We start from the raw sequence: 24,432 nt of genomic DNA on the forward strand, positions 1-24,432 counted from the left end.
ATTAGGACTGGGGGGGGAGGGGGAAGCTGCTGCTACTCTTCCAGGCCCCAGTGCCTGCTCCCACCAGCTGGAACACCAGGAGGTTCCTGGGAGGTGTATGGGTCTGCGCCTCACCCCAGAGCACCTCCCGCCTCACCCCAGAGCACCTCCCGTTTCCCCTCTGGGGGCTTTGGTGGGAAAGCAGGAGAGGCCTGAGGCTGACCGACAGTGACTGACGGGAGGCCCCATCACTCTGTGTGGCCCTAAGGATGAAACATCTCCACCCAGTCCTGAGAGAATGAGCAGATGGGTGGGTATAACCGGGGTGGGGAGGGGTGGGGGGGTGGTAGAGAAAGAGGCTGCCCCTGCATAAACGCTGGAGAGGAATGGCAAGTGAGGATTAGGCCAGGGGTGCAGAAAGATCCTCTCCGAGCCCCTGTGTGTCTAGGACGGTGGACGATGCTGGGGTCTTAGGCATCAGGAAATGGGGTACCTTTGGCCTCTGAATCCAGGGATGGGGTCCCAGCCTCTCGCTGCTCGCCGGAGTCCACAGACACGCTCCGCTCCCTCTTCACCTTGCCCTTGAGCGAGCTGAAAGGGGGTACCCCTGCCTGGGGGTTCTTCAGACTTGAGTTGCTAGGTGAGATCTGGTTGGCCTTGGCCCCATGGTTCCCCGCCCCCACGCCCTTCGAGCCCAGGTTGCAGGTGGGTCCTTGGTTCACATTCTGGTGCTGAGATTGGGCCCCGCCATTCCCTGTCTTGCCATGATTGGTCAACTTATTTTCTGGGTGCATTGGCTTGGCTGGGGCAGGGGGGCAGTGGCCGCGGGGGGACAGCGGCGGGCTCCCTGGAGCTTCTCTCCTCCTGGGGTGGGGTAACCTGGGAGGTGGAAGAGACATGAAAAGTTAATCGCAGTGCCAGGGGTGTAGCAAGCCTGGATTTTCATCACCTCATCCTGCCTCACCTAATGGTTGGGGAGGTGGGAGCTGAGTGGCATCTTAAGACCACCAGCTATCCCCTATCTCCCTCCATGGCTCCTCGGACAAGGGCTAATGCCCTTCTCCACTTGGGGAATGAAGATGGGGCAACCCCTCCACCCCTCCAGTCCCCAAATGAAAACCCGGGCCTTATGTTGGCAGAATCCAACCCAGCCCCTAAGCCCCAGCATCCATCAGATTGCAAGCCTCCATGGCAACCCCCTCCACTAGCAACTGGCCAACTCTTAAGCATTCTCTCTTCAAGGGTTTGCTGTCTTCACATTCCTTCCAAGGCCCCCCAACCTCAACTTCCATGTGTCCCAACACCAGCAGGGAAGGAACCCAGGACCTGGGGGTTACTGCTCCTGGCCCAGCCCCATTTCCCCTTGGGGAAGTGGGAGAAAGCACACCAGACTGTGGTGCCCACTGGTCCAGACAGCTCCCCAGGGCAGGAGGGGAATGCCTTTAGAGGGTGCACCAGCAGGTCTGGCCGGCAGGCAGGAGCAAGAGGAAAGGGGGAGGGGACTGGTGCATGGAGCAGACTGAAACCAAGGATTCCTGCAGCCTAGGCTGCGGGCCCTTTAAGCTCCAGCCCGCTCCCCCCACCGCCTCCCCCTCCCCGGAGACCTATTAATAGCCGCTGGAAAGATCACATCACGGGAGAGGATATTTATCCCCCCTCATTCCACACCAGCTCAGATTTATTTCAGCTCTGCTGTCCTGCTGCTGCCGCCTGGCCCTGTCTGCCGGCTTCTCCCGGGGAAGGGGAGGGAGGCAAGCACCGCCCCTCCAGCTCCCACCCCCAGCTAGACCGAGGCCAGAGGGCGCCAGCGGACCCGACAGCGGGGCCGGCGGGGGTCTGCTCAAACCGTTTTTAAGAGGAAAGGACTGGAAGGGACTAGAACTGCAAGCTTAGCTGCTTGCCATTCCCTTCTGTCCCCTGGGCTCAGGCGCTAAAGCTGTAGGCTCCTGCCTGGGGGCAGGCATTCCGATTCTGACCCCCCCTTTAGCCCACCGGTGGCCGGGAAGCCAGGTACCCAGGGGGTCTTGCTCTCCAAGCCTGCACGGTTCAGCCCCATCAACACTGGGCCCATCCCTTCCCCTCACTCCACACACACATCCCGCCCTCCACGACACCCACACACCTTGTCTTGTTAGCCAGGATCCTCATGGCTCCCACACACAGTGGGGCTACGGCCCCTGTGCGTGCCCAGGGCCCAGCCAGGTACTCGGTACTGGAGCAGGGACTGCAGCAACAAGCCCCAAAGAGAAAACTTGTGACTTGGGGAGGGAGTGCGAGGAGGGGAGGGGAGACGGGAGGACCCAACAGCCCTGGGACTAGGGTACTGGACAGGGTAGGGTGGGAACTGCCAGGAAGGATTCCAGGTCGGGGTCTGAATCCATCCCTCCCGCACTTTACCCTCAGGGAGCTTGCAGTCCCTAGCAAGGCCCCCGGGGCCGCAGGGGCAGAATTCACTAAAAAGATAGGTTGCCAAGGTGCCCGCGTGGGGCGGCTGAGAGGTCTGTCAGGCCCCCGGGGAGGGGGGGGGGACTCCCGCCCCCAGGCACGCCCCTCACCCGGGGGAGGGGGCGGGGGAACCCCTGGCACCCCGCCCCAGCGCTGCGCCCTTCCCCCGGGCGCCGGGGCGGGAAGGGGGCCGGGGGTGGGGGCGATGCCCCGCCCCCAGCTCGAGGCCTAGCCCGTGCCCATCCCAGCAGGCCCGGGCGGGCAGCTAGAGGCCTGGCGGGGCCTCGGGGCTGCAGCTGGGCTCTTCTGGAGACCAGTAACGCTGGCTCAGATTCCTCCCCGACCGCAAGAATGCAGGAGCCTCCCCTCCCCCCGCCCCGGCACCCCACCCCGCCCCCTCCGGCAGAGCCCGAGCGCAGAGGCAGAGCGAGCGAGCTAGCGAGCGACAGAGCCAGCGAGCCGGGGAGCGGGCCACGGGCAGGGCTGCAGCGTGCCTCTCCCGGCCCCGCACGCGCCGCCCCGACAGACCCACGGCCAAGGGCGGCGAGGGGCCGGGCGCGCGCCGCGGCGGGGCCCAGGTTCAGCTCCGCGCCGGGCGCCGCCAGGCAGAAGCCCCGGGAACCCACCAGCACCCGAACTCTAGACTCACACGCACACACACACACTCGCAGCTCACACGTGGACGGGGAGACAAAGACACGCACGGAGCCCAGGAAACTAGAGGCGCGCTCAAACGCCGGCCCGCGGAGGTGTGCGGGATGGCTAGGGAGGCGCTGGCCGAAGCAGGAGCGCAGAAATAGCCGGGGGCGCACGTTTCCAGAGGCGGCCAGAAGGCAGAGAGGGGGCGCGTCGACTCATTGGACAGATGAAAAGACTGAGGCCCGACAACAAGGGAGCCACAGAGAGCTGAGCCCGGTAGTGACAAAGGAACACACACGGGGCCAGAGATACACCAGCCAACAGACTTACACAAACACGGAAGCCTCACCCGACTGCCCCCGGTCCTGTCCCCCCGCCCCTCCCGCAGATCCCAGGAAGGGGTGGGGGAGGGGAGGAGCCTTGGGCCGGGAGCTCCGTCCCGGTGACAGGCCCAGCCAGACACCGGGGCACATTCCCTGGCGGGCTGCTGCAGGCCGGGCTGGGACCTAGGAGGCCCTGTGGGACACCAGGGACCCTGTGGGAGTCTCACCCTAACTTAACCCCAGGGCACATTGGCCTTCTCAGCGGAAGCTTGCTCCGGTTCCAGGCCTGGCTGAACAGCAGCCGGCGGCCAGTCCCCAGGCCAGTCACCTCGGGGGAGAGGTTAGGTGGAGAGAGCCGGAGGGCACCTGGTCTTAGGGGCAGGCCCATGACAGACAGGTGTCCCAGGCTTCCCCCTTCCCCACCTCGCTGATCCTCAAAACTACCAACCACCTGCCACGGCAGTATTTCTATCCCCACTTCACAAAGAGGAAACTGAGATCTGGGAGAAGGAAGTCAGAGGCCCCTGGGTCGCATGACCATTACATGGGCCTACCAAGACCCTGTTCCCCCGGTGTTTCCCCCACACTGCTGTGTCCTCCCCTTCAGTCATGACGGCGTGTCTGTGCCTGCATCAGACAGATGGGCTTCCAGTAGGGCAAAGGCTACCCACTTTACTTTCCTCTGTTTACAGCTTCAAATATTGGGGCATTTAGTAGTCTGGGAAGGGGCTGTTAGAAAATTCATCCTCTCCAGGGTACCCAGTGGGGCCAAGGCTCCTCTCCAGAAGAATCTTTGAGTTGCCCTCCCTTCTAGGACTCCACCCCCTCGCTCCCACCCAGCAGGACGAGCTGAGTCAAGTACAGATGAGTCAGGACTTTCCCATCTCACACCTCCCCCTTTTGCCCCTCAGCAGCCCGCCCCAGATCACAGAGACCCTCCTGCTCTATGTACTTAGAGTCCCCGGAAGAGACCTGGAAAGCCCTGGGGATGGAGGCAGGAACAAAGTGAGGGGGGCTTCTTGGCACCAGGCCAGGAGCCCATGAGGGGGGTGAAAGGGATGCAGCTCTGCAAACACAGACCTGGGCTCCTCTTAGGGGGTGGAATGGGGTGGGGAGCAGTGACATGCTTACAAACAGGGAGCAGGTGCCAGTCACCCGAGTGAAGGGCCAGGAGCAGACCCATGAGAATGGAGCCCAGGAAGGAGGCTGCTGAGACAAAGCCTGCCTGAGATCTTGCCATCCTGGTGCAACGTGGGGGGGCAGGCCGAGGTGGGGGGGGGGAGCAGTGACCTAAGGGTCAAAGTGGACCTGACCTTAGGTGGGGGAGGGAGACCAGGAAGGATTTGATGGATGCCCAGGACCTCCAGGTGGGACAGGCCAGCTCCCTGCTCAACACAGAACTGCCACAGGTATAGCACACAGCAGTGGCCACTTACCTCTGTTCAGCGGCTCCCACCTTGGGAGCCTTTGCTTGATTTGCCTACCAGCACACCAGTCTCAAAGCCCAGCTCCAAACCACCCCAAAAGAGGCACTGAAAACACTGCTTGGAGGGTCCATGCTTCCGCAGGCAGTGGGCAGACGCCTCTAGAGAGGAAATGGGCAGCTAGGAACCCTGTGTGGCTGAAAGAACAGAGACCTGCTGGGAGTGTTAGGGGTGGGATCCTTGGCCACTGGCCTAGGGAGAGGCAGCCCCCAAGACAACAAGGTTCTGAGTCCCCTTTCTCCAGGGTCCCTAGAAGCTCTCCTCTATCACCCAGGTCACTTCCTCTTCCTGAGGTGGTGACTCAGCGGGGTGGGGAGGTCAAGGATTCCTAGCCCAGCAGGAAATCTGCTCAAGAACCAAGGTGTTGCTGGGGACCCTCTGTGTGGGGACTTCCAGGGTTGGGGGGGCCTTCCCCTCAGCCTGGTTCCTAGCAGTTCTCCCCACTTCCTCCCACCTCCTGCCAAAGGAGACCATGCAAATCAACCATTTTTGTCTGGGAGTTTCCAGCCCCACCCCACCTGAAGCCCCAAGGTGATGTCTGGCAACCCCAGCCCTGCTGGGACATGGAAATTCCTGGCCCCAGACCCTCCAGTCTGGGGTCTTTGAAGGGTGCTTCAGGGGTGAGGGGTGGATTCTGCCCTTGTGGGGACCACCAGGCTAAGTAGCATTGCCTAGAGAAGCTAGAGGTCGCCTCACTTGGCTCCCGTAGCCAGGGCCCCTGTGGCCAGGCCTCAAGAAGCAGTCATAGCCTGGCAGTGGGGTGCCCCCAAAGGCTACTGCCCAATCCCTGGCTGCTCCCTCCCCCCAGGGGGGAGGCGGGGGAGGAGGTGGGGGGCACAAGGAAACAAGACGGGGCAGGAAGCCCAGGCAGGCGGCGGGCACTCTGGGCCAGGCACAAACAGCCAACACAGGAAACCACAGCCCACCCCCGCCCACCCCACCCGCCCAAAGCTCTGGAGAAAGGAGTGCCAAAAGCCTGGTACCCCCGCGGGGGCAAGGGCCAGGGGTTAGCCCGGGGCAAGGGAGGGGCAGAGGTTCTCCAGCCTTCTCTCGGCCCCAGACCCCACCTGGGGAGGGGGGAGAGGAAGCCGGGCTGCCAGGGAGGGTGCTGCCTCTTTAAATCCACCGAAATCCTGAGCTAGGCCCAACCCAGCTCTGGTTTCACAGGAAGGAAAGGCGCTCTGGAGCCAGTAGGGCAGGAGGTGGTGGCTGGAATTAGCCCCACCGGCCCAAATATATCTGGTCTCCGCCTGCCACCCCTCCGGCACTTCCTGCCCCCTGGCACCTGCACCCCCGTGGGGGTGGGAGAGAGTCTAGGGGCTACTCCCTCCCCTGTGGGGGACCCCGGGCTCTCCAGGTGCCCTGTTGCTGCGGACACGTGGTAGGAGGTGGTGTCCCCAGCCCATCCCCAGAAGAGACAAATGGACAGGATAGCTCCCTGGGGACCCTCACCTGGCCTCTATCCTCCAAGGGGTTAATCGGACCCTTTTTTGGGGGGGGGGATTAGGGGTGGCCCAGGAACCTCCTCCAAACTGCCTGGCGGCTGGGAACAATGGGGCCATTGTGGGAGTTGCGGAGTGCGGGCAGACTGCTGGCACAGGCAGCGCACCAGGGGCGGGCCCTCACCCAGAGCCCGCCTGCCCGCTGGGCTCTCTCCCCCAGGTGCTGCCGGCGACAGAGACATCCTCCCAGCCCTCACCTCGCCAGCCGGCCCCAGACTCCTGGCACCGGCAGCACCTGGAGGGCCCTCCAGCCCTGCCCACGTTGCCATCCAGACTGCCATGACCCTACAGGAAGCAGGGGCATGTGCACCAGGACGGGGTGGGGGTGGGGGCTGACGAGACAGGATGTGTGCCTGTGATCCTCCTGCAGGGAAGACAGGAAGGCCACATGGGGTTTCTGGTGTCAGTCCTGGCACCCTCAGACCAGAAGGGCTTAGGGGATTCTGAGAGTGGTGACAGGCAGGGCCCCCTGCCCCCAGGCCTCAGTTCCTAGGCTCATTTCAGACCTGCTCCCTGAGGAGGCCTAGCCCTGGCAGCCTTGCTGCCCTCTGGGGCCACGACATGGCAGGCAGTGAGTGATGCAGTGGAATGAGAGGTGGGTTTGCAGTCAGGCTGACAAGGTTGCCAATCACATCCCACCAGCTCTGAATGACAGGACTTTATCCATCCCTTCAGCCCTTAGAGCCTCAGTTTCCTCATCTGCATAATGAGGATCAATGTATCAAGTGAGATGCTAATAGTGAAACTAGCCAACAGAATGCCTGTGCCATAGCCCTCAACAAACCACCTCTGGCCATGATGCCCCCTTATCTACCCCCAACATGGCACCCAAATCCATGGGCATTTGGTAAAGATGGGCACTGTCGAGAGATTTGCTCTTGATGGCTCAGTCGATAAAGGATCTGCCTGCAATGCAGGAGACCTGGGTTCGATCCTTGGGTTGGAATGATCCCCTGCAGAAAGGAATGATTACCTACTCCGGTATTCTTGCCTGGAGAACTCCATGGACAGAGGAGCCTGGCAGGCTGTAGTCGATAGGGTCACAAAGAGTCGGACATGACTGAGTGACTTTCAAGACATCGGGCCCACAGGCATCATCTCAGTGGTATCAAGTACAAAAACTTGGCTCCTCCTCTGTCCTCACAGAGGCCAGGTCCCTCGGGCGAGGACTCCTCTGGGCCTCACTGGGTTTATCAACATTCAAACCCAGAGCCTGAATCCAGAGAGCAGTTATCCACTCTCTTACCCTCAGGGCTGTCTCAGAACCCCAGGAGAAAAGCAAAGGGGAGTTTCTTTCCAACAGTGGCCACATCCTGTCCAACAGCCACCCCAAACCCTTGGCAGTCTCCCTTCAGGATCTAGGCTGGGAGGAAGAAGGAGCCTACTTTGTTACCATGGGCCTCTTTAAAGAGTGGAGGGTCTGAGAAGGTAAGAAGAGCAACTGGGACACGCAGTTCTGAAAGTAGAGATCCAGAGAGAAGACCTATCCTCTTCTCAGCTAAAGAGGGCTGTCCCTCTTGGGGTGGCTCCACAGCCCCCAAAGGGTTAACAAGGCCCTAAAAATAACCTCTCCCAGCAGGACCCACTGATTGGAGCCCTCCAGCCATCTGTTCCCATTTTCTCCTGTTCACATTGGAACATCTGAAACCAGCCCCAGAGCCCCAGCCCGATCCCAAAAATAGCCCCAGCCTGCCCAAGGAACAGGCCCCAGGGGCTGGGCAAAGGCGGCATGGCCGGCCCAGCAGTTAGGCATGGCTCAGGCCAACACTGATGCCTCACTCCCAGGCCCATGGAAGGGAAGAGATTCCTCTGTTCCCAGAAAGACGTGGTGAGTAGAGCCAGGGGCTCCAGCCCACCCGCCTTGGTACCAGGCCAGAGAAGATCCCCAGGAGTCCTGGAATCCCAGGCACTCTGCCACATCTGATCACTTTTACTCCCGAAGAGACCAAACCACGTGCCTGCAGAGCTTCCCTCCTGGTGGGCATGCCTGCTACCCTGGATCCTCACCCAAAAGTTCCCAAGCCTTAGCCCCTCCATCATCCCACTCTCATCCCAGGGCCTTTGGGAGCCTTGCTCACCCAGAGTCACTCAGCATTCTCCCCTGGCCTGCCCCAGGGCACACAGGGTTGAAACAGAACGTTTCCCAGCCTTGCCCACATGTACTCATGTGGGCTACCCATGCGTGGGTAGCAGAGGAAAGGGTTCCAGGGTTGTCCTCTGGATGCCGATATGACCCCACCCCTCCTCTGGGCTTCAGGATGGACTTCCTGCCCATCTGTGTGCAGCAGGTGCTGGGCCTGCCCATCTGGGCTTCTACACATATCAGAGACCTTGGCATTGCCCCGCCACACTCAGGGAAAATGCCGTGGGCCCCAAGGCAGGCCTGACAGCTGCCATCCGTGTCACAGCTCCTCATGCTAGTCTTCTCCCCAAGGAAGGTCCCGGACCCCTCAGGCCAGGAAAGAGAGGAGGCAGCCATTTAAGCCACTGAAGGAATGTGTGTTAAGGGCTGTTCAGCCCGGTAAAGGAACAGAGCAGCAGGAGATGGGATGGTGGGAGGGGTGTTGAAGCGGATCTGAGCTAATAGCCTGGGGGAGGAGGGGCTCAGCCCTGAGAAGTGCTGGGTGATGGGGAGGCAGGCAGGCCCTAAGCCCTCAGACCCTTCTCCAGGCCACAGCTATTTCCCAAACTTGCAATCATGATGCCTGCCAGCACCAGCAGTGGGGAAACTGAGGCAGCAAGAAGGTGGGTCTGGAAGGCTATTAGAATCTAGGAATCTCAAGCATTGGAAAGGCTGTTTCTTCCCCACCCCTATCTCTCCCTGCTAAAGCCTCTGGGAGGATGAGGGGTTCCTATGACTAATAATAATTAGGAAAATCTCTAATATTTATTGAGCATTTACTGTGTAACATCAAGCTGCTAATCATAGCCATTATCTAATTTAATTCTCTAATTTAGTACTCCACAAGAAAAGTCTCTTATCCCCACTTTACAGAGAAGAAAACCGAGGCACAGGGACATTTAATGACTTGCCTAAGGCAGACAGTCCAAACTTAGAAGAGTCAGGATTTACACCCAGATACTCCAGCCATTTGCTCTTAACCATTTCACAATACAGGTTCGCCCTGGTGCCTCACTCCCTCATTCCAGACTCCCTCCAAACCTGAAGCGCAGCAGGTCCTAGCCAGAGGCCACAGTTCCTACTCCGGACGAGATCAAAGAGAGGCCACAACTCCCCGCCCCCTCAATCCAGGTGCCTGGCCTGCTGGGGCTCTGAGAGTAAAGTTCTTGGGCCACCCCAGCCCCGCCCACCCCCAACCTGTCACCCGTCACCCATCCTGGTCCCTAAGAGTCTAGGGAGGGAGCCCAGCCCAGCAAGTTACCATGACAATAGCACAGGCCCCTGCTGAGAGGCCCAGAGGCTGAGGAGTCTGTGGCCCCTCCCACTTCGCAGGTGGGGGTCAAAGGTCAAGTGGGACTCCACTAGTGATGGGTGGAGTCTCAGCCCTGCCCCCCACCTGCTCGGCCACACCTGGCCACTGCCCCCCAGTGTTTTCACTGCCTGATTGGAAGCAGGACCACTTTCCTCCCAGCCCCTGGGTGGTGGTTGCCTCCAACAGGGAGGGTGGGGGGATTCGAAGCCCTTCTCTCCTGAGGACAGTCTAGAAGGGCCTCCTCCCAGTCCTGTACTTTCTCCAGCTTTCCCTAGTCTGGGATCCTACAGGCATGTTTGTTGTGAATTCAGGGAGTTGTTGCTAAGTAAGGAAGAAAGGGAGGGAGGGAGGAGGGAAGGAGGGGGTGGGGTGGCAATAGGGAGAAAGTGTGCGTGTGCCTGCGTGCGTGCGTGCGTGCGTGTGTGTGTGTGTGTGTGTGTGTATCTAGGAGCCAGGGCAGAAACCACATACCGTGGCTGGTGGCCACCCTGGCTTTGACTCAGCCAGCTCAGGCCAAAGCCAGCAGGCAGGGGGTAGCAGGCACTTGGGATGACCAGGAAGGAAACCATACCTTGCCCTCCAGGGGTGACTGGGCTGGGGCTCCCCACCACCTACCCCGGCCGGGACTTTCACTGGAACTGCGGCTTCGGCGCTTTAACCCTTCCTGCCCGGGCCCCGCCCCCATCCCCACTGGGTCCCAGGTTGTAAGCTGTCGGCACCCCCTCCTCTGGGGGAGGAAAATGAAAGGAGAAGTGGGGGCAGAGAGCCAGGAGGAGGGCGCTCAAGACAAACAGCCAAGCAGGAGGCTCCGGCAGAGGCAGGCAGAGCTGAGCGCAGAGGGTGTGAGGACACACACAAGCACACAGACCTCTCACCTCGGGATAACGCGTGTCGGGCTCGGGCTCAAGGGTGTGATCGGGGCTGGGGCTCCCTGTGGAGAGAGGGTCACAGCTCGAAGCCCCGGGCCAGCAATCTCTACCCCTGCTCCTCCCAGAACCCCAGCCCCACCCCCCGCACGCACACCGCTAAGCATGTACACAGACGGGCTTGTAGCTCCAGGAAGTCCCGGGGCTACTCGGACACCACCCCCCCTCCACGGCTTCTGTGGATTGGCCGGGAGCCAGGCCTGACCCAGCCGCCCCACCGCACGGCTCCCCCTCCCTCCCCTGGAAGCAGGAAAGGAGCAGGCCCTGGAGATGCCTTAGGGCTCAGCCCCAGGGTCGGGGGTGGGGTGGGCAGGACTCCCTCGTCCTGGCCTGAGGACTTGGGTGTGAGGGATGGATGAGAGGAGGCCTGAGGACCCCAGCTTCCAGCACCCGCCACCCCGGGATTATCCTGTGTCAGGAAAAAGAATGGCGTGGGTCCTCTGTCCCTGTGTGGCCTCCCTTGTCCCCGGAAGACTCCAGTCCTGGGGACTGGGCCTAGCTGGGAGGGCCTGGAGGGAGAGAATTGGGCTTAGCAGTTCAGCAGGAGGGGGCTGGGTGAAGCTCCCACAGGCAGGCAGGCGGGAGGGAGGCTGGTGGCTCGGCTCAGTTTGTACTGGGGGTCAAAGGGGAGTTCTTTTCCGAAGAATTCTGGGACAGAAGCCAACTAGAGCAAGCTGCTAACTACCCCTCCCTCCCTCTCTCACTGCAATGGTGGGGGGGGGGGGGGTGCTGTCCCTGCCAACCAGACTTAACCCTCTCCAGCCTGTGGTGTGCCCAGGCCCAGGACAGGGGGTTTGGGGAGGGGACCTCCTGCTGGGCCCAGCTTCCCATTCTAGGGGGGAAAGCATAGCGTGCCTGCCAGAACATGGGACCACCTGTCCCCACCTGGTACCGCCCTGTCCTACCATCACCTGGGTGACTTTTCTGGGCTCATCTCCTGAAGGTGTCTGCAGTGACGGGCGTGCAGGTCTCAGAGACAGAGATTGAGAAACAAACTGAAGATTCCTTGCCAAGGCCCTCCCCCTGCTGGGTCACTGAGCACTGTACCAACCTGTGCCCTTACCCCTCCCCTCCTCCCAGAGGCCATGGGAAGGGGGGTTAGAAGGAGACAGCTTCTCTCTCTGCTCACCTCTGCTGCTGTCTCCATAGGCCCTAGACTCCAACAACCAGCCCCTGTCCCAGCCCTCTTCCTCTTCACTGACTTGCTACAAGTGCTTCTAGAAGAAAGTAGTCAATTATAGCCTGAGGTCCCAGGATGGGAAACTGAGTCATAGCAAGGCATCAGAGTTCCAAGTGCCTGTATCCCGTGCAAACATGACCATCACAATTTTAGCTTTGGCACAAAAAAGAAAGAAAGAAAGAAAGCTCCCCCTAACAACCTCTCATCCTGTAGAACACGATAAAGGACCGTAGAACAAGAAGGACTTCTCAGGGTCAAGGCTACAATGGCAGCTGGCCCCATACCCAATGCTTCATATTTCTGGGGTGGTATAACCCCCCAAGAGACCAGGCCCCTCTGTCTTCTGCTCAGGCTGGAAACATGAGTGTCTTGTTTTGTTTTGCTGTCTGCCCCTAACTAGCAAAGTCAACTTTTCTGAAAGCTCCCAGGTCTGGTGAGGCTGGCTGTTTCTTGTCTCCAGTGAAGCAAGCTACCCCAAGGGCGGGGGTGGGGGGGTTAAGTCCCTTCCCCCATCCCTTTCTGGAGAGCACTGGGCCTCCCTGTCACAATCCCTCCGATAGCACCAGGACAAGAAGAGGGTGGACTGGGAGCATCAGACCCCTTGAGATGCTGGGTGGCTGGGGAGGGCAGAGGAGAAGAGTCCAGCTCTGGGGACAGTTTATCCCAAAGTCTCCCCACTGCACACTTTCTCTCCAAGGACCACAGAATTGCCAGAAGTCTTGGCCTCCCTCCAGAAAACCTCCCTTTCAAAGGACAGAGGACTTCATGTCCCAGGGTGCTGTGGGGAGACCTGTGGCTACACCCCCAGACGTGTTCTGAGGGAGGAGGATAGAGGCGGGAACAGAGTGAGCTGAGTGTGTGCATGTGCACACACACACACACACACACACGTGTATCAAAGACACAACCCCAGGCACACACACTCCTCAGACATGTGTACCTGGGAGAGAAACAGACGCAACCCCCAAACACACACAACCAAGATACCTCTTTAAAATAACACAAACTCTCCAAAACTGACTCCTTCAGACACACAGAGGTGCCCACGCTCATAGAGAAAGCCCAAAGGGGCCCAGGAAACACAAATGACGTCGGCCGGTCACACAGAACTGCTGACAGAAGGTAGACCCACATTGGGATACACGCGCACACACACACAGAGTAGTATGCACATGGCCATGTGCTAGCACAAACTCTCTCTCTCTCACACACCCAGGCAATGCACAGCATGAAGCCAGATTAGAGCACTAAATTCTGGGCTAGTGGGGAGGAGGGGAGTCAGAGGAGGGTGGAGAAGTGCTCAGGGATTTCAAAACAATCCTGGTTTCGAAATGCTGGAAATGCTGGATTCAGGGCCATTCTCAGTTGAGGCTGGGGGTGGGGGGAGGGGAGGAGGAGGGGAAGACAGGCCAGCACAGGGCCACCAGCCTGTGGGAGGAGGGACTTGGACAGAGGGCATCCCAGCCCCCAGGGATGGGGACTCAGCCAGACACCAAGGTTAGGAGGGGCAGGTGGCCAGGGCCCAGCTGGGAGGGCCCGGGGTGGAAAGGAGGCGGAGGAGGGGAGGCCTCTGCTCCAGCCACTGCCTGGAGAAGTCGGAAGGCAGCGGGGAAACTGCCTGGGCCCTCCCTGTCTACCTGGGGGTGGTGGTGGCTACCTTCTCCCCGGCACAGTGGCAGCTGGTTCCCCTTGGCTGCCGGCTAGCAGAGCCCCGAGGCAGGCCTCAAGCTACGGGGCAGAGAGTGTGGGAGGACAGCAAGGGCCTGCGGCGGGTCAGGGACCCTCCTTGGGACCCAGGGCCGCCCCCCCCCCCAACACACACACTCAGGGCAGGGTAGGGGACATCTCCCAGGGAACCCGGAGCTTCTCCCCTCTCCATGGGGAGGGCCAGCCCTTACTTAGGAGGCTGAGGCAGTACTACAGACCCCCACACCCAGGAAGTCACCCCTCTCCTCCCAGGGCACCAGAATGTCCTTACCGCCCCTCCCCCAACCCCCAGGGAAAGTCTCTCCCAGGGAGGGGAGGTCAGGCCAGGCTGGGGGTGGGGCTCTGGAGGCCCGGCCCTGGCACCCAGTGGAGGAAATTCCAGGCGGTAACTCCAGGCTGCCTTCAGGGCGGCCCCAGTGACCGGCAGCGGATCCAGCGCTGTAGCTTTCTTCACCTCGCCCCTTCGCTCCTAGCTCTGGCTACCCGGCCCTCCAACTGGGAGTTAGAGGGTAAGACCTGGGGAAGCTTGGCATACCCTGGAGGAACCTCTGGAGGAGCCTCGACTGGCCCCTTGGCCTGTCAGAGCCTTCTGGCAACAGATCCGTAGGGGGACAGCCCCCGCAGTATGGCTGCGGGTGGGCAGCTGGCGGGGCTGGCAGGCAGGGACACAGATGCCAGGTTAGAGCAGCCAGGTGCTCAACAGGTTGAGCCAGTCCCTGGAACAACCAGCCCCACCCTGGGGAGAGCAGGCCTGGCAGAGGCTCCCTGCCCGCGGCACCCAGCCTGTGCCCGCTTGGCTCCCACGGCTGCCCACTTTCCCACGGTGTCATCCCCTCTGCCCCCTCCCCCCACCAAGTCAGCAACCTAGCAGAGTCCAGGACTCCTGGCACCGGGAAAGGGTGTTGTTTTCCAGCACCCCTGGGTGCCCAAGCTCTCAGGGTGCCTCACTACCAGCAACCCAGGAGCCCCCAGAAGAGTCAACATGGAATCAGGCCAACGAGAACCCCCAAGCACCCCCCACCTCCTTGGAGGCCTCTTCCAGTCCTGGGCAGACTGGACACCCAGACACCCTGGCTCCCCGCAGCTGCCCGCCCAGGGCACTGGGACAGAGCAGCAGCCTGTGGCGCCAGAGGCCTTGCGGAGGGCCCCCAGTTCCCGCCTTGGACTCCCTGGAGGTGGGGCTGCTGTTCTGGGTGGCTCCCTCCACTCCTGCCAGAGCTGTCTGCAACCCTGGTCCTTTCCTTCCACCCCACTCCTGGGCTCCACAGAGCTCCATCCCAGCCCCTCCCCCTGCAGGCAGGCAGCCCCCTTTGCAGGCATCTCCTTTAATCTAAAGCAGGTGCCAGGCATTCCAGCCCTTGCTGAGTCGACACTGCCACCCACTAGGCCTGTGCCCAGAAGGCTATTGCCCTGCCTGTTCATGGAAGTTGAGTCCCCAGCCCAGGGCTCCTGTTTAACTCACGTACCCAGAAGTTGGGAGGCAGAAACTATCCAGAGAAAGCATGAGTGCCCAACACAGACTCAAAAAGCAAGTTCACTAGGTCCCACATCATCACTGTTGTGATCACAAACACTAGCCCCTCTCTGGGACTCCGTCATCTCTTCCCACCTGGACCCTCAACCTCAGTACCTGGAGACTCACCCTGAGTCTCCATATGGCCCTCCAGAAGCTGTGTCCAGCCTGAGAGCCCTGCTAGCCCAACCACAGGAGTTACTCTGTATCCAAGACTATATATAGTCTCCCCTTCAGGAAAGAATTCTCCCCAACATTAACCCCTGCCCCACCCCAATCTGTAGCAACACAGGTTAGCAAAGAACCTCCAGAGGGAACTGGCCAGAAGGCTGATCTTCCAGGCCTGGTGCTCTAAGGCCAAGGAACCTGATCAGCTGAGGGAAGGCAGCACCTTCCGTCCTGATACCAGACCTCCCTGCCCCTTACCTTTCTCTCCCATTCTCACTCTGTCCTGAGGCTTCTATCAGCAGGCGCCTCAGAGCTGATACCAGAAAGACAGGGCCTGAACATGCTCTTCCCCTGGGGCCATGAAATCACGGTCCTGACCTAGAGAAGGCAGCCAAGCCAGTGCTGGGGGGCAGCAGACAAGCCAGGCAGCCCCAGCACAGAAGTGGCTGATCCTTGGAGAGGCTGAAGATGGGGGAAGAGCAAGGGGAGTGGAAGCCCACCCACCCTGCAGGTCTCATTCAGAGATCTGACCTCCTCCAGAGGCATCAGCAGGGTTACAGCAGACACTGTGTGAAGACAGCTTTCCTAGGTAAAACAGGAAACCAAGGCCAAAGATCAAGGGGGCCTCCAGGCCCCTTTCCCAGGGCTCAATCACATGCCCAGCTCACCTCTCCCAGAATAACACTTTTCCTCCCTGCATCAGAGGCCCCCCTAGACACAGACACAGACCCACACCCCAAGCAGCAGACAGACAGAAGGAGGAGGGAGGAGGGGGTGTCAGAAAAACCCGGAAGGAAGGAAGCTGGACAGACAGACAGAAGCTGATCCTGGCTTCCCTGCTCCAGAGAGACACCCTCCGAACTCCCTGACCGTCAGGGACACCCTCTCTCTCAGCTCCTAAGAGGACCTCAGTGTCCCCCGAAACCAAATTCCAACAGCCCTGGCACAGGGCATACTCCAGCCAAGCAAGAAGCCCTAAGCCTCCCTTCTCTTCATCATGTTCCTCTCCCAAGAGCTCTCGGGACCAAGGCAGGGGCCATCCCCTCTGAGCCTATGCAGAGACACCTCCAAGGAACTGTGTGACTGCCCCACCCCCCAACCAAGCCCACACCAGAGTCTTGGGGAGACTTCTCTAGTCACAGCCCCTGATGCTCCTAGACAGTGCTTGGGGGCAGAGGGGGACCCCCAGCAATCTCCAATCCCAGTGCACCTCCTTCCGGAGGATCTTATCAGCCAGGAGAGGAGTGCTGGGGGCTGAGACCCAAGGGGTTGGTGAGCCTGGGAGGGGGACTACATCTCCCAGAAGCCCCCAGGGCAGGGTTGCTGCTCCAGCTGGCCCAAGGCCGGCCTTGTTCTCTGCGCTAGGGTGGCAGGGTCCCCGGGCTGCCCCTAAGCCCTCCCCACTGTGCTCTGGGGCTGCCAACCTGATTGGGGACCCAAGAGTAGCCTCCGCTAACCCTGGGGGCGTCTCCCACCCCTTATACAGCCTGAGGGTGCGTGCCAGAGGGCCAGAGACAATCAAACTGTGTCCCCCCCTCCCCAGTTCGAACTGGATCTCCCTCCTCGCACCTCAGCTGGCCTGACATGACTTTTCGCCCTCGATCCCAGCCCACCCCTCACCTCGCGCGGGTCGGGGGTCCTCACGCCAGGCCGGAGTTGGACGCCATGACCAGGTCAGGGTCGGTGGGTGGATTGGGGTCCTCCTGCTCGCCAGGTGGAGGTGCGGAGGAAGGCGGGCAGGTGGTGATCTTTTGATCCTGGACGCCTTGATCTCAATACCAGCCCGGCCCGGGAGTGGGTATCCGGGGGTCGCTGGGAGCCTGGGTTCCTGCCTCCCAACCGCGGAGCATGGTCGTGGGCGCCGGGCAGCGGCTGGAGAGCGCGCACACCCGCCCGGCTCGGGGCTCGGGGCTGGGGTCTCGGCCCCAACCTCACGGCTCCGGCTCCTGCTCCTCCTCCCTTCCTTCCTTCCTTCCTTCCTTCGCCTCCTCCTTTCACTTTCCCCGAGGCCCGCGGGGAAGGCGGGCGCGGGGCGGGGAGGGGTCTGTCTGGGCGCTTATTGTTGGTCGGACGCGGAGGGTCCGGGTCGCAGCCCCCGGGCGGCGCGGCGCCGGGGGACCCAGGCGTGCGGGTGTCCGGCCGGCTGGCTCCGGGCGGCGGCGGTGGTGCAGCGGCCCCGAGTCCGGGGCATGTCCGGCCACTGGCTCCGCCGCTCGCCGCCGCCTTCCCGGGCTCCCCTGCGCTGCCGGAGCCTCGCTCGCCCCTCCACTCGGCTCCGCTCCCCAGCCTGAATAAGCATCGGGGCTCTCTGGCTGCCTCCTTCTGCCTTCATACCAGAGCCCGGAGAGGCCCCTGTCAAAATAAGAGCTCCCCCATCTCGCTCGCCTCCTCGCCCAACCCGGCTCCCCCAGCCTCCCAGTGGTCTGACTCGGTAAGGCGCCCGGCCGGCTAGCGGGAGGCTGGTTGGCCGGGGGGCGGGGTGGGGGCTTCTATCCCTCCCTCCACCCCATTCCCAAGGACTGGGGAGGAGACGTGCTAACATCTCAGGCTGGGGAGAGGTTTGACTAGCCTACCTGCCTATCTACAGTGCTTGGAAGCAGTGGGAGTTGCCTAGACCTCCCCACCCCACAACACACACACACACACACACACACACACACACACACGCGCGCGCGCACACACACACGCACGCACTCCACTAGGTCCCCTCTTCATTGTACCCACCCACATTCATTATGCGCTGAACATCTCTTTATTCACTTTCCTATATACTCTTTCCTAGTAGACCATGAGGTCCTTGAGGAGGTGGACTGAATTTTTTTCATCTCAATTCTCAGCAGAGTGCAATGTGGATACTAATAAAGTGTTTGTGAAAATGAAACCTTTGTTTTCCCAAAAGAATTCTATCCCAGTCTCAAAGTGCTACACAAAAACACCCAAGACCCTACAGGAGAATAGATCCAATGAAAAAGAAGTAAAGGGCTTTAAAAAAGCATTTCACATAGGTTATATCAATGTTTGCCAAAAACCTGTGGGAAAGATGTTATGGCCCTAAGACACTGATGAGGACACCAAGGCTTGCATTAATTAAGGACTTCCTCAGGGTTACACTGATAGAAAGTGGCAAGCTCAGGACTAGAGTTTGGGTCTCTTTATCCCAGGGTACTTTCCCTGGATCCCGCTGTCCCCAAGCACCCAGAATTAATACCAAGACGGAATAAGCATGGACACTTCAGAAAGGAAGGACACTAGCAAGCCCCTTTGCTCATGCTATTTGATTCCTCTGAGCTCTCCCCTGCCCCTGACCTCCTACACTTTTGACCAACTATTACATCTACGTCACCCAACTGAGTACCTACTTGCATGTTTTATCTTGACTCTCCTGTGTGCATGTCTAGTTGACCCAAAAGATTCTTGAGGGCCCAGACCATGCCTTCTCTGCCTCTACATAAACCCATAGCACTCAAGTGCTGGGTTCATAATAGGGATCCAGTAAATACTCACTTGATGGGTTGATGGTACCTGGAGTTGAGCGCTGAGCAAGGTCTGGGGAGGCCCAGGTAGAAAAGGGGGAGAAACCCTGAGAGAAGATAACACTCCCTGTGGGTGCCTAACATTGACATTTACAAAGCATTTTCATACACACTATCTCTTGATCCTGCTTTGAGCCAATCAACAAAACTTTGACAAGTGTCTATTATCTGCTATGCTAAGATCAAGCTGGGTCAGGGATTGAATCATCACAGCTCTATGAGGTAGGTATTATTCTCACGTAAAGGAAAAGAAAACTAAAGCCCAGAGAGGCTCAGCTCTGGTATAAAAGATCTCGAGCCTAGGATGGTACCTGACCCATAGAAGTAGGGTTTCACCTCCTCTCCCCTCTCTAGGTCCTGAGGGTATAAGATGAGCCACAAGACAAGAGGGTTGTTTCTCAAAGAGGATTTGCTTGTTAGAAGGAAGGGTCCATTCAGTTACTTGGGTCAGTTTCCCATTTACTTACGTGACAAGACACACGGGCTTGTGATTATCTATTTGGCACCATGCGGCTTCATAGCAGGTCCAGAAAACAATGTTTGTAGCAGGGAGTGATGGCCATGTTGCAAGGGGTCAGTTAATTGTGGCACACCGTAAGTTTCAGCGTATTCGGCACGTCCCGTGGAGCAGTCATGTAGAGCACTCCCTTGGGTGGGGCTGTGACTCATTGCCCCAGCGTAGGTTCCAGGTTGGGATGCGGAGCCCTAGCTCTGGGCAGCCACGAGTTCTGGGTGGAACCCCGGAGTGAGCGAAGAGGAGAGGAGGCCCGTGGCCCATTGCTGGAATAGAGTGGCTCCCTCTACTGGCGAGTTCTGGGAATCACCGTGTGTTTTCCCTTAGCTCTGTGTCACTATGTCACGAGGAGTGTCACAGGTGTGTCAGCGAGTGTCGGTGGAAGTTCGGGCATGTTCGTTGTGTGAGTGCCTGTTCATTCGTGGTGCAGTGTGGGTGAGCCAGCGTTACGCGGGTCGGTTTCTGGAAACACAACGTGTACACACAACCACATTTTGTAATGCAATTAACTTTTGGGGTGGGGGTAGAGGGTGGGCGGTGTTAGGTCTATTGATTGATTATCTGGGATTTCTACACGGGACGACGAGGACGAAAGGACCCTCCAGCTGGTACTCATCGCCGACCTCGGGCAGGTGGGAGGAATTCTGAACTAGGGAACAGTTCCTGGGAAGGGACTCTAGCCCCTAAGCTACGAAAAATCCAAGAAAGGGTTAACTTTGAACCCCCACAGTGACTTCAACCATTGGCTCAGGGCACTGTCAGTCAGATTTCTGGGGCGGGGCTTGTGGGGGCCGCCTTCAGACTGCCCAGCGCCCCTCACTTGCCCCTAGACCCCCAACTTGGTTTCACCTCTGGGCTGCTGCCACACCCCCCACCTTGATGAAGACACCTTCCTGAGCCCTGGAGAAGGAGCGGATCTGGGCATCCTGGCTTCTCCACTCACTCCAGCTGCCTGGCTTCCTGATAGATGGTGATTATTATATAATAGACCTGCTGGACAGAGCCGTGCCAGAGCTCGGAACACTCTGCCCCTCCTCGAAGCCTGCCCCAGGGCCTGGCACCAGCAGCACAGGGCCAGCCGCCCAGCTCGACCGGCGCCCCCGGCACCGCCTCCACTCCGGGGCGGGAGACCCCTGGGCCACCCTCCCTGGTGGCCTTTGGGGCCACGTCCTGGGATGGGGCGGGCGTCAGGCTGGGAGTCCGGCGGGCGCCCAGCAGGTCTCAGGGTTGGCCCGCGGAGTAAGGTTTTACCAGCTCCTCTCCAGAATTGTGGGACCCACTTGGCCCCTTCCAACCTGAACTTGGAACTTGGGGGCCAATAGAGGTGGGGATTGGGGGCGCAGGGGCCAGGGTCGGATTGGGGAAGGAGTTTGGAAAACGTGCGGGGGGCAGGGAGAGAGGGAGGCTGGGAAAGGGGGCCGGCAGGGGCAGTGGGGGAGGGACTCTTATCCTGACAGGGCTCCCGCCTTCCCCGACTGGAGGGTTTGGAAAAACTGAGCAGGCAGCCAAGGCTTGGCTGGAAATTCTGCAGCCCACCCTCCTGGGGACACAAAGCTGGAGGGTGGAGGCAGGGCTGCGGGGAGAGAGCACGACCCCGGGGAGGGCAGGGCCTCTTTTGGGGCTGGGGGCCCAGGGGCCAGGTCCCTGGGGAGGGGGTTCCTGGCGCTGTCTCCCTGCAGTCTGCTTACCCTTGTCCTCTACCCCCTCCTTCCCCCTCCTCCCCCTCCGCGGCTCCAGTCTTTGCAGATTGCGGGCAGACTTAACTCCTTGAGCGCCAGCCCGGTGGACTCTTAGGTGGTGACGCTTGTGAGGGAGGGCAAGAGGGAGGGACTCCAGACCCCACTCCCACCCACGGCTTAACACCTTATGGTCCAGAACGCAGTCTCTGGAACTCGGTCTTGTCAGAGCCCTGGAAAGCTGCCTAGTCCTCGAAAAGCGACCCACAAAAACCGGCACCTGAGAGCTGCGTAACGCAGCCCGCTCTCAGGCCAAATCTTAACTGTCTTACCCTCCCCCGCCACCCTAACCCTCGGTGCCTCTTCCTCCTCCCTTCGGCCGCCCTCCCGCCGCCACCCCCACTAGTTGCTGCAAAGAGCCCTGACAGATAGAAGGCTGCGGGGAACCCGGAAGTCTGGGTGCCGTGGCGGCCTCGGCGTTCTCCTCATCCCGCCCGCGAGGCCCCGCGCAGGTGACCGCAGCCCGGGGCCTCTGGATTCCAGAGGGCGCCTTCACCCATCTTCGGGAGTAGCTACCCAACCGAGGCGGGGAATGCTAGCCTCCCCCAGCCCCAGCTAGGACAAGAGCCCGAGGAGCCGGAAACCCTGACTTCACTTCCACCCTAGCCCCTCTCCTAAGCAGCACTTCCTCCGCCGTCAGATTTGCGCGCCCAGTTCGGCCACGGAAGACTCCGCCTGAAGGCAGTGCCTCAGTCTAGGCAGGAAGGGGTTAACGGAGCTTCCAGGCGCCCTGTGAGAGCCAGGTGAGGCACCGCCCATCTTGGCCTTCAGGTGAGCGAGTGGGGAAGCGGAGAGACGCGGACCTCGGGGCTGCTCCTTTGCCCCCTGGTGGCTAGACCTGGACTAGCAGTCTCTGGCAAAAGATGCGCTCAGGTGGGGATTGGTGGAAGGAAACTTTGGAGACTGCTCAAGTACTCCTGCAGGAACAGAACCTTCGGAGAGACATTGGATCCTCTGGGGAGGCTGGTGGAGCTTCCACAATCCCTGCCATGCCACCCCCACTTATCAGGCTGCCTCAGTCACTTCCAGATGTTTGTCCTAGGGACTCTACTTGTGGGTCCCAGGTGCCCAGACACCTGGAGGAGGATAGGCAAAAATAGAAGACACCCTATCCTGCCAGAGTCTCAACCTAATGAAGGGGGGGGGGGGGGCAGTAGAGGGAAGCTGTCGCTCATCTTTTCTATGCTCCAGGCCTTCCCAGAAGCCCCTGCAGTCTGCTTCCCTCCAGACCCCAGCAGCAAAAGCAGACCTCTAGCCAGGCTTCAACACTCCCATCAGCTACATTGTCCCCCATCAGTGTCCCTCCCCTCAAGCTCAGTTGCCTTCAGATTTCTCCCCCATAAAGAAGGCCTCCTGATGGATTCGAGGTGCTCACAACCATTTCCTCCTATCGCAGGCAGGGCTAACGCCCTTCCTCCTCTCTACCCAGAAACCCTCCCAGGTTAGCAAAGGTTATGACCTTCAAGGGTTCCTGTCTCCTTTTTTCCCCCTAATTGCCCCACTTCCTTCCCTCTCCTATTTCCCATTATCTTCTATCTAAGACTTCCTTTCCCATAAGCAGTTCACCCAACCAAGGACAATCCCATCCTACTTGGAGGCTATGATACCTGACTCCTCCAGGAATCCTTCTCTAACATCTACTTATTAAAAAACTATCTATTGAGAACTTCCCTGGTGGTCCAGAGGTTAAGAATCTGAAGGCCAAGGCAGGGCACATGGGTTTTATTGCTTGTCGATCCCTGGTCTGGGAAGATACCACATGCAGCGGAACAGCTAAGCCGGTGCACCACGACTACTGAGCCAGTGTCCAGAGCCCTTGCTCTGAAACAAGGTCCGCCGCCGAAATGAGAAGCCCGCCCACTGCAGCTACAGTAGCCCCTGCTCATCAGCCAACATGTGCAGTGGCAAAGACCCAGGCCAGGTAAAAATAAAAATGAATTTTAAAAATAAATAAATAAGTTTTTTAAAAAGAGAGAGATCGCCAAGGCTGCATTCCCCAACAATCCATTTCTATTAAGTTCTCCAAGTTCCAAAAGAAAGGAGACTGGCCTGAAAGCCAAGAGCATATGACCTTGGACTAGTCAGCCTCATCTCTGGACCTTAGTTTCTTCAAAAAACAAGGGAGTTGGATGAGCTTATCTGCAGGCTCTCTTTTTATCAGGAAGATAGTGGTTAAATAGCAGGCTTAGTTTGTTCAGAGAAAAACAATCACATGGCTCTGGCCAGCTTGGGAATAGAAGGCAGAGTTCATAAGCCTAGGAGAGGCCGGCGGAGACAGGGCCCAGAGAAAGCCACTCGAGTCACCTCCTACTCCTCACTTCCCAGGTCGCCTGGCAGTTGTGAGTCCTGGGAACATTTAATTCTTGTCATCAACTCAAAGCAAGCGCTTTTCTGAGGTTGTGCTAGGAGGGGTGAGCCCTGGGTGACAGCACCCCCTAAATATCAATATAATGCAGCTGCATTAATTTGCTCTTCCCTCACTCGGCTATGTCCAACTCTTTGTGATCCCTTGGACTGCAGCCTGCCAGGCTCCTCTGTCCATGGGAATTTTCCAGGCAAGAATACTGGAGTGGGTTGCCATTCCCTTCTCCAGGGATCTTCTTGACCCAGGGATGGAACCTGCAACTCCTGTGTCTCCTGCATTGCAGGCAGATTCTTTACCATCTGAGCTACCAGGGAAGCCCATGTAGCACCATAGAGCTTTTATTTTGAAGAGATAGGATGTTCAGAGGTAAGGAAACTGAGGTAGAGGGTGGTAAAAGGACAGGCCTAAAATCACATGGCTGGTGAGTGACAGCTGGAAGGGGTGCTCGGGTCTCCTCATTCCCAGTCCAGACTCTTTCCACGACACCACTGCAGCACTTGCTTCCAACTTTCCATTGGACTTCTTCCTGCATCTGGCTCATTTCCCTGTGAGGCCATAAGATCTGGGAAGGCAGGCTTGGCCTCCTTATCTGGACGTCCCCCAGAGCCTGGTACATGGCTCTGAACAGAGGGAGGGGTGTTCAGAACTCCCAGTCTCCCAGCCGCCCTTTCCTCTCTCATCATGACCCTATTTACATGCACGTAGGTCTCTGACTCAATCTAAAAAGGCATCCCAGGATTGCGGACAGAGCCTTGGGCCAGGCATATTCCCAGGCCTAAAACCTGCTCTGTGACTCTGAGCAAGTTGATTAACTTCCCTGGGCCTCATTTTCACCATCCGTCGAGACCTATAGCAAATTCTAACTCCTGGAGCATTTGTAACTTGAAATCTCAGATTACGATGTGTTTTTAAAAGCTATAACTCTGAGGTAGGGTAAAAGCTTAACCTTTCTGCCTTTTTGGGCTTCCCCAGTGGCTCAGATGG

The 24,432-nt window shown here is 59.2% G+C and overlaps 1 protein-coding gene across 9 annotated transcripts in view; it reads right to left on the reverse strand.

The window, feature by feature from the left end:
- The window catches only part of BCL9L (BCL9 like), a 28,499-nt gene extending 10,879 nt beyond the window's left edge, over positions 1 to 17,620 (reverse strand). Inside the window, exons 1-5 of one of the 9 annotated variants that reach the window (XM_061145580.1) lie at positions 16,921 to 17,620; positions 10,682 to 10,737; positions 4,823 to 4,971; positions 2,102 to 2,203; positions 473 to 858 (exon numbers count right to left, since the gene is read on the reverse strand). In XM_061145580.1, coding sequence (XP_061001563.1) covers positions 473 to 858; positions 2,102 to 2,127 — 412 coding nt within the window. In that variant the 5' untranslated portion in view covers positions 2,128 to 2,203; positions 4,823 to 4,971; positions 10,682 to 10,737; positions 16,921 to 17,620. Of the gene's footprint in view, positions 1 to 472; positions 859 to 2,101; positions 2,204 to 3,613; positions 4,269 to 4,822; positions 5,024 to 10,674; positions 10,738 to 16,920 lie in introns of those variants that run through there. The other 8 variants (XM_061145574.1, XM_061145575.1, XM_061145589.1 and 5 more) reach the window with 8 other exon arrangements.
- Positions 17,621 to 24,432: the final 6,812 nt, after the last annotated feature.

Source organism: Dama dama, chromosome 1, assembly GCF_033118175.1.
Source record: "Dama dama isolate Ldn47 chromosome 1, ASM3311817v1, whole genome shotgun sequence".
NCBI classification, from domain to species: Eukaryota; Metazoa; Chordata; class Mammalia; order Artiodactyla; family Cervidae; genus Dama; species Dama dama.